At 40.1% G+C, this 9,392-nt stretch overlaps 1 protein-coding gene across 2 annotated transcripts; it reads right to left on the bottom strand.

Moving 5' to 3' along the window:
- Positions 1–2,372: 2,372 nt before the first annotated feature.
- LOC149837489 (protein EDS1B-like) lies at positions 2,373–8,069 on the bottom strand. Of its 2 annotated transcripts, none has more exons than XM_090006077.1 (4): positions 7,750–8,069; positions 4,717–4,828; positions 3,681–3,724; positions 2,373–3,580 (listed from the first exon to the last, which is right to left on the bottom strand). In XM_090006077.1, the coding sequence occupies exons 1-3, from the start codon at positions 8,044–8,046 to the stop codon at positions 3,714–3,716; spliced, it is 420 nt and encodes a 139-aa protein (XP_089862203.1). In that variant the 5' UTR covers positions 8,047–8,069; the 3' UTR covers positions 2,373–3,580; positions 3,681–3,713. The 2 variants fall into 2 exon arrangements, with proteins under 2 accessions (XP_089862203.1, XP_089862202.1); XM_090006076.1 differs by having other exon boundaries at positions 7,743–7,887.
- Positions 8,070–9,392: the final 1,323 nt, after the last annotated feature.

The following is a 9,392-nucleotide window of genomic DNA, read 5'->3' on the forward strand; positions in this document are numbered from 1 at the left end:
AAGATTTTTCTTGGATTTTCTATACAAATGCAATCAAGTATACAAAACACATAAAATAGACCTTAAAATTATGATTTTTTCCTTGGTTTTATCGGGCATGCTTTGAGCTCCCACGAACTCTGATTTCACCAAAATCACTTTTGTTCTCTTTAAATTTTTGATGTGAATGCCATCGTGTACTCGAATTACAAAAGATAGGTAATAAAAAATATCTATTCTATTTATAATTGATTAGAAATAGTGAGAAATTATCAGTTATTACAATATTGTTTTTCTCCAAACAATGAGGGATAATCTGACAAAGACTGAAAGTTTCTTGAGAAAGTTGACCTTCAAAAGCTTCCTTCGAGCACCTGTGTGGTAAGCCTAAGGTAGTAGACATACCCAAGGCTCAAATAGAACAAGAATAGTCTATGCAAGTTAGTGTCAGTATGTAGGAAAGTGAATTCACTGTAAAATAGATAGAGAAAAGTGTAAGAGAATACTTACTGAGGCTCGATGAAGCCCTAACCCATGCTCAACGAATCAACAAAGTCATCCCTCTCTAACTAGAATTCCCATGTGAGAAGGGCATTCACCATAGAAAAACTACTCTACTAGCTTGAAAAAAGAAAGCTTAACTAGAGTAGTACTTACAATTTTCTTGCTATATTATTGTGCTATATATAAAATTTTGAAATTGTTAAAATATTGTGATATTTTTTCTTAGAAAAAGTTTTTTATTTTACAGCAATAACATAGCAATATTTTGAAAATATTGCTAATATATGTCACTATTTTGAATAAACCCCATTATTTAGATAGATGAGATAACTGAAAATAAAATGTCTATAATTTTAGCTTTTAGATCTTGTGCTAGTAAATGAGACAAAAAAATTAAGATAGCCCTAGTAATGTGAAAATTGGATAACTTTAATAAATCTCAAATTTAAAATCCCGACTAATATTTTTTTCTATAACAAAGTAAACCATCCATGTAAAAGGGTTGGGGATTTTTTTTTTTTTTGAGAGAGAGAAGAGGGTTGGGGATGTTATCACAGGAAAGACCTCAACCATCCCTTCACCAATCACCCACTCATACCCCGGAAAATCTTTAGGGTAGTAACTCATGAGGGCACCGCTCTTCTATTAGGTGCAATGAGACGTCATGACTTCGAATCCTACAGGTATATAGTATGTTAAATAACTGGTAGTGGTCTGCCTAGCCTCAACTTGCCTTTCAAAAGAAAAGGAAAAAATAAAAATAAAACCTTGAAATCCTCATTCCTGTCCACTGGTTGAAAATTGTAAACTGAGTTGAAATTTGAAGAACCTGACTTTTTCCAAAAAATAATATATCCTAAAACACGGGCTCCCATTTTTTCACCAATGGATTGCCCAAGATGTCCCTCATGCTTGATATTGCACTTCTCTCCCTTGGAATGTGGAGTCTCTATGGCCATTTCAATCTATGACACGAAACTCTACTGCCATTTTATCACACGAAAATTTGTTATGGTAATCTCTCTCTCTCTCAAATATGTTGAGGGAGAGACTCTAATGGAAGGGACATAGAAGGAGAGGGCAATGAGGATGAACAACCAATGCAATGGCAGGGATATGTATGAGGTTGAGAGATCACAGATCTAGAGGGAGAAAGATTTGCCTGCCATTTTGATTTGAGAGACTCAAAGTGTTTGTTTAAATGCCTCTGAGAGACGTGGTTACATGGTATGCCATAGGTCATGGCAAGTTAGGGGTGTGGATTGGGCAACATAAATTTTTGATGCTGCATTTAGAATAACAAGGCATTATGATTCTTGTTTTGCTTGGTTAGTCAATGCCTACAACTGTATCCTTGTCTAATATCATAGTTGTGTAGGGTCTGAGGTCACGTTCACAGCTTTTGAATTTTCACCTGTGATTGCTCATCCCACCTATGACCAAAGCAAATTTCTTATAATTTGTCATTTTTATTTTTTTTTAAGTATGCATTGTTTAAGAGACATTGATCCATATGTGTGTAGAAAAGTTGTTTTATTTTTTTTTGAAAGGCAAGCCAGGGTTAGGCAGACCCCTATCAGAACAACAACCGCTCTATGTGGCAGAGGGATTCTATCCTGGGCCTTCAGCTTGACACAGGACCCCATTTGCCACATGGGAAAACACCATGGTGGTGTGTGTAGAACAGTTGATTCATTTCAAAAGTGAGGTTGCTGACACCAGAGAGAGAGAGAGAGAGAGAGATGATTAGAATTCAAACCAGCATACTTTTCCAGGTTTTTAAGTGCACCCAAATGCTATCACTTTTTCTAAAAATTTGTAAAGTAAGCATGATTACTTTCTAAAGGATAATTAAAAAAAAAAAGTACAAAACTTAATAAAGAATTCTCTTGACAGCACATGAGATGGATATATATCATTATATTTTTTACCATGTGTGAGATGATATATTAAATATGACAAAGCCCATGCAAAGAATAACCAGAAATTCAAACGAAACTTGCAATGTGAGGATACTGTATTTATTTTAATTCTTTGGCTTGCACAAGGACCTAAAGCTCCCAACAATGCCTTCAAAAGGGCCCTTTCATGACTAAAACAAGCAATGATATGTCAGTGGCCACAGGTTGCACAAACTTGGCAGCTTGGATGGAGTGAAGAATACGGGCAAGTTTTGCTCATCAATTTGGACCACATCGAACGCGTTGACTTAGCACAATCAAGCTAAGTCGAAAGTCCAAACCAACCTGGACCTAGGGAGACTACTGCCATGGACTAGGCCTTCATCCATCACTAAGTGCAGACCGGATTGCACCTTTCAAATGTTGGGCCATCCTTGGACCGAACCTGGTTTTGCTTCCATGTGCTCACGAATACAAGACCTAACCCTGTGATACAGCGGCAACAAGTCCCACCACTTCATGAAAGTGGACTCTTCCATGAGCACATCCCTACCCAATTCCCGTTTAGATAACCAGCCCAGTACCTCGTCTTCAAATTCCAAAACTTCCCTTTCCATATCTGCAAACGGCGTTCCCCTCCTCATCTCAAGGCACATGTTCTCTACTCTTGCCCAAAAGCATGAATCCAAGCTCAAATTCCCTATACCTAGTGGATCATCCGTTGGTATGGACCTTTGCATGTGCCTAAGCCACTTCTCTGGATACTTGTAGTATTTGGGCCGCGCATCCGAGTCCGTTTTATAAAATCCAGCATCTTTGTAGTACTCATGCCGGTAGAAGTTGGCAATGTCAATCGGTTCGAGTAGGTGGCGGAACCTGGTCCCCATGCTGACCCATTTCTGATCCACCTCAAATGTGTCTGGCAATTCGGACCTTCGGACCAGTTCTTGGATCTCTTGCCAGATTTCGATCACTTCTAGCCTGTCTATATTGGCCTTAAAGTCTTCAAAGTCCCTGTGCGACTTGAATGCATCATAGTAGCTCAATCCTTTGTCCTCACACATACTACGGTAGCCTTCAAAGGCTTTCAGGCTCTTCTCAATGTTGGTGCGGTACCCTTCAACTCTTTCCTGGTTCTTAGACTTTATCTTCTCCATTTCGCCTGCGGCTCGTAGGCTAAGCCTTGCTTCCATGCTCTGTAGCAAGGCAAGCAGTGCAACCAAAGAATATATTGGTCATTTTCAAATGGGAGAAGCAGTCTAACTTAAAGTTTGACATTGGAACTCAACACAAGACCTGATTAGGATGGGGCTGCAATTATGTTGCCTACTACAGCCTTGCTACACACACACACACAAAAACACATTATAGTCACGAATGTCAATGATGTTTTGAAAATATCATGATCTTAGATCGATATATTCAGAAAATGATAAAATCCCAACCAAATTGTGATATTTTTCAAAATATCACATGGTTTCATTGAGACAGTGTTGTGATTATAACATGGTTTTGTGGCATTGTTATATTTTTCTAAAGATTCTTATTTTTTATAAAATGTTTAAATCTATACATGATAATTTTTATGAGACTTTCCTAGAAAACATTTTTTCTCAATGACCACACCAAGTTTTTGTGATAGAAAGTGTGAACTCACAATCTAACATTAAACCTTTTATATCAAATTTAGCAACATTCAACTATACAAATATCACATTTTTAAAAATACATAATTTTTAAGGTAGAAAATGTCAGTTTCCAAATAAAAATTATAAGAGTGCATTTTGTTACTTTTTCAAAAATCATTTTGGGCTTTTTCTTTTCTAAATAAAAGATAGTCTACCTTGAAAGTAGCTATAATATATGCACTAGAATATGAGAACCGAACTATGAGAACTAAAAATATGAGAACAAATATGGGCATTTTCAACACTTTTTTTGTAAATCCAGCCATGTGGATGTGGTTGGCATGGTGATCTATGAATCAACTATTGGATCGATATATCTATGAATATTATGAGCCATTGATTTTAAAGCCTCAAAAAAATCTCGTTTATGCAACAAAATCGGATCATTCAAGAGTGAGTTATGAACTGAGCAGCTCTTGCGCTGAATATCGAGCTTGATGTGCGTTTTCTCAGGTTGCAGTGTTGTAGAATGGCTTGGAATTCACTCCTAATGTCTTCTAATGGAGAAAGGAGGATGCACGGAGTGATGTCCCTAGTTAGGACTATGTGTAGGAAGGAGGAGGACCAGCCTTCTCTCCGGATTGCATGGCCGAAGGTTTTGTCCCCAACCAGTGGGGAGCCAAAAGTTACACAGAGAGGAGTACACGAGTTCAGGCGAAGTTCAAGTAGCCAAATGGTTGCAAAGATTGCTAGAGCTCCTCCACTGGAATGCCCAGTAAACACTACTCTTTTATTCTTTCTCAATGCCGCCTTCACCTGTTAAAAAAGTTAATTAGGACCAACTCATTAATTGCTCCACAAGAAATGCTACATGGCACTGCATCTAAAAGTTCTAAACCATGACATTCTGTGCTTAAATAGCCCAGGCTTGTCTTGGCATCTACTCTGTATGACAAACATTTTTACATAGGATAAACATACATAGGGTGTTCTGTTTCATTATATCCAATGTATAAACTATAGATGCTGCAGTTAAGGGGGTTTAGAATTTACTAGTCTGTTCTGCTTTGCAAAATCCCCAATCGAAAGGTGCTGCAACAAATGCAGATTTTCAGCTTATCTTGCTTGTCTATATGATTGGTGAATCCAATTCCAAGCATGAAACACTGTGCTGCCCAGAATTCAAATTTTAACTAGAGAAATATTTTAGTTTGAAATGGTTATTTCCTGACGAAGTTCTCTAGTTTTCGAGTCTTAAACATACTTTTGGGGCTTGAGAAGCTTTCTTTTGTGACCTTGGCGGACAACATACACACCGGGTTGGCAAGGCTACCTTGGAGGAGGCATTCAAAAGCACCCTTTGTAGCAGAGAGTTAAAAAAAAATTGTATTGAATCGGCCATGAGATTGGCTTGCTAGAACAGATGTGATTTCATATGAATCAAAATCACATGAGGCTGCATGCGATTCTGATTCTCATTTCAATGAGAAAGCAACTCTCGTTTGTACAAGCAAATGAGAGCCAATTTGTCACCACTCATTTTCTCAGGTTTGTTTAGTTGATCACATTGTCATTCTCTCATTTGCATGAGAGTCCAAATCTCATGAGACTCAACCAAACATGCCATTATTGTGCCACCTAGGGATGTCAACGGGTAGGGTTTACTTAGACCTGACCCGTACCAAACCTATAGGGTCCGGGTATGGTGATAAACAAGAAGATCTAATTAAGACCCGGGTCTCAACATGAAGGTCCGATTAATACATGGATCTGGTTATAGTTTATGAAAATTTATACCAGACCCAGGCCCGACCCAAGTTTTTATTAAGACCCACAAAATTTCAATGTTAAAATGATAAAAAATATTATTTTACAGGGTATGGCCTGAGTCTGGTTCATGTAGTTCTCATCGAGTCTGGATATGGTTTCTCTTATTGTTGGTCCAATTAGACCCAGATCTAGACCCGATACCATACCTGAAAAGGCCAAGTCTGGTTTCACTGGATCCGAACCAAACCTGACCTGTTGACACCCCTAGGGCCATAGCGTATGCAAGTTAAGATGAAACAACGACAAACTGAAATGATTCAAGGTGAATTGGGGGTTAAAACATCCTAGAATGTAAGCATGGCAATAATGGCATGCGATGAGCCAAATGCAGGGGTGAGTGGGAAATTGCTCCTAGGATGTGAACGGGTCGGACCCACACTAAAATGTGTGGGTCTAAACCTGGATCCGACTAAGTAATGCGAGTGTGGGATTTGCATTGAGGTCAGACCAAATTTTTTATAAGAGAAATCATACCCAGATCCAGGAAGAAATACATAAACAAGACCTGATTCATACCTGATAAAATAAAAAAATTTAAGTTTTTCATATTGAAAATTTGGGGATTTTAACGGGAACTCAGAGGACCCGGGTTTGGTATAAAATTTCATAAACCATACCCAACCCATTTAATAATTAATTGGGTTCCCTTCTTTGTAACAAAACCCCAACCCTATAAGATCAGGAATAAGTAGGGATCGGGTCATACCCGATTCTTTGATACCCCTAATTGCTCCCCCTAATGTTTCTATATTTTCTTTATGATTTTATGTATATTATATACATCTTCATATATTTGATAGCTAGATATTAATATGTTCTGGTGATTTCATCAAAATTAAAAAGTTCAATTTATCAAAAAAAAAAAATCAAGCTAAGATTCCACAGTATGATACTTGCGACAGTGTTTTCAAGTTATCATCCATAGATTTGCATGGTGAAAAAACAAATATGAAAAAATAATTGACAACTTGATTTCGTAACTATTCCCCCCACCCCATAGAAGAAACCGTGCAAGTAAATTAGATACCCATACCCTATTGCCATCGGCTGTCACACTTGCAAGTAGGGCTGCTAAACAAACTGATCAGCTGGTGACTCGGCTTGGTTTGGTTCCTCATAAACTCGCTCGTTATTGGGTCATATAATTGATGAGATGAGTCACCAGCAGTTCGTTTAGCTTAAACAAGTCAAGGTCAAACATAGAGTATTTCGGTTAGGCTTGGCTCAGGTGGGTGTGCATCCATGTTCCGTTGGCTGTGGGTTACTGGTAGGGATGGCAGTGGGGGCGGGGCGGGGCGGGGGACAAGGTTTCCACCCCCGCCCTGCCTCAAAATTTTATCCTCCACCCCCGCCTGGCCTCCGCGGCGGAGATGGATTTTATCCTCCACTCCCGCCTCCATCCCTGTTTCATACCCTTCATCCCCGGTCCAAACGGGGATGAGGCGGGGCGGGGATCGTGGCGGGGACGGGGCGGGGCGGGGAAAAGTGCACGTCCACCCCCGCCCCGCCTCCGCAGCGGGGATGGATTTTATCCTCTACCCCTGCCTCCATCCCAGTTTCATACCCTTCATCCCTGGTCCAAACGGGGCGAGGCGGGGCGGGGCCCCGCTTTCCCCCGGTCCACTGCCATCCCTAGTTATTGGGCTCTGCCCGGAGTCCTATTGTGGTAGGTCAGTCTATCTCAGCCAGGCAAAGTTCCCCATTTTTTTCGACAGAGAAAGCTGGGGTACCAGTTATACAACCATACCATTGGCTTGCAACGTCCCAACACAAGGGGCGTTGCCGCCAGACAAAAGGAGCCCCCGTTGATCCATCGGTTCATCTCATTTTTCTAAGCCGGTGGATGACTTTTTTTTTTTTGCCGAATTACCTAAATAGCCCCAAGAGTAAGGTGCTTCACCTCCTACCTCGGCCTCCAGAGCGGAAGTCCCCAAGATCGTCCTGAATTGCGAGTCGAAGGCTTCGTTGGCGACGGCAGCAACGCCACTACCGAGAGCTTTGAGCGACGGGAAGAGCAGGAGATCGACGTCGTGCTCACCGAACCTTTCCCCCCGAACCCAATCATCAACAGACCACGATCCCGGAAACGCGAAGATGACGTGTGGCTTGATCGATTTGTCGAGGGTAAATCGGGAATTGGATTTATGTGCCTTGAACGCCGCAGAGCAGCACCGCTTCACTACCTCTTCATCCAACCAACCCATCTCTCTCTCTCTCTCTCTGCTTGCCTGAGAAAGCCACGCCTCTCCGACGAAGACCGGCTTTATGAGCTTTATAAAACCCTTTTCATATTTAGAAATCGTACCAAAATTGCCCTCGTTTTTTTTTTTTTTTACCTTTTAAGACCCTTATCGCCCTCAAAAAGTAGGCAGGTGAGTGGGCGCGGTTCATCAAAATCTCCGTTTCAAACGTGTTTGTTTTTAAGGCTCCAAGGGAGGTTGGTGTAGTGGGGTCGGGGCTTTGGCTGCTAGACGCGCAGTCAAGGTTCGATTATCATGGGCATCACTCCTCTGTACAATCCAATACGCAGCATAGGCCCGGGGAGCAAGGGTTCTAGCTTCGGAGTTTGACGCAGCGGCACGACGACCGTGGGTATGACAGGCTGAGCCAGCGCGACCATGTCTTCGTGCCGGGTGCAGTTTCTTCGGGTTATAAAAAAAAATGTCAATTTTTAATAAAACTTTGAAAATCTTATAAAAGCATGAAAGTCTCTGGCTCTAAAAAACATCAGCAGACGAACTTGTTTTCTTGACGAAAAGATCTACAACGTGATTCTTGAGAAGTAGTAGTTTTCAAATGAACTCTAACATCGATCCAACTTTGTCAGATATCGGGTTTGGATCATAATGAATCTGGAATTCGAACACACGGTTTCCTATGCCCTGACTTGATTTCCCAGGAAAAACTCATATACATGTCCTTTTTATACCTTATTTTAAGAAATTAATATCCAATTAAACCTACAGACATTATTTGACGAATTTTATGGGGTTTTCTTCACTTGTCTTAAAATTATTTTAAATTATGTATTCATTGACAAATTTTTTTGCCATTTCACATATTTCTAGTAGCCATGGTCCCGCCGTACCTCAAATCAAGTGGAAACTAAAACTTCTGTAAAGAGATTCCTTCTTATCCCATACTTGTACTTTCCTCAAGTATCGTAGGGTCATTGTAAGACGTGTATTGGATGCCGTTCACTCATTTGATGACCCCAAACTGATATGTGGGTCAGTTTTAAGCTATGAATTTTGTTGGATTCCCGGCCAGACATGATCCAACCTATGGACTCAGCATGGGTATTTTGTATATATATATATTTAAGGATAATCCAATTAAGATGCTTATAAGATTTTTTAAAGCATGAAAATCAACTAAAAAATTTCATCAATTCAAACATCCAAAAATCTTGTTTTTTTTTTTTTAAATACACAATCCAACAAAATTCATAGCAAATTGGCCGCGCCAAAAACATCAGCAAGTTTGGATTTATAAAAAAAATGTTGAAAACTTTTAAATTATATGAGTTTGGTTCGTGCTTCTACCATCT

Source organism: Nuphar pumila, chromosome 5, assembly GCF_984573655.1.
Source record: "Nuphar pumila chromosome 5, dmNupPumi1.hap1.1, whole genome shotgun sequence".
Taxonomy (NCBI): domain Eukaryota; kingdom Viridiplantae; phylum Streptophyta; class Magnoliopsida; order Nymphaeales; family Nymphaeaceae; genus Nuphar; species Nuphar pumila.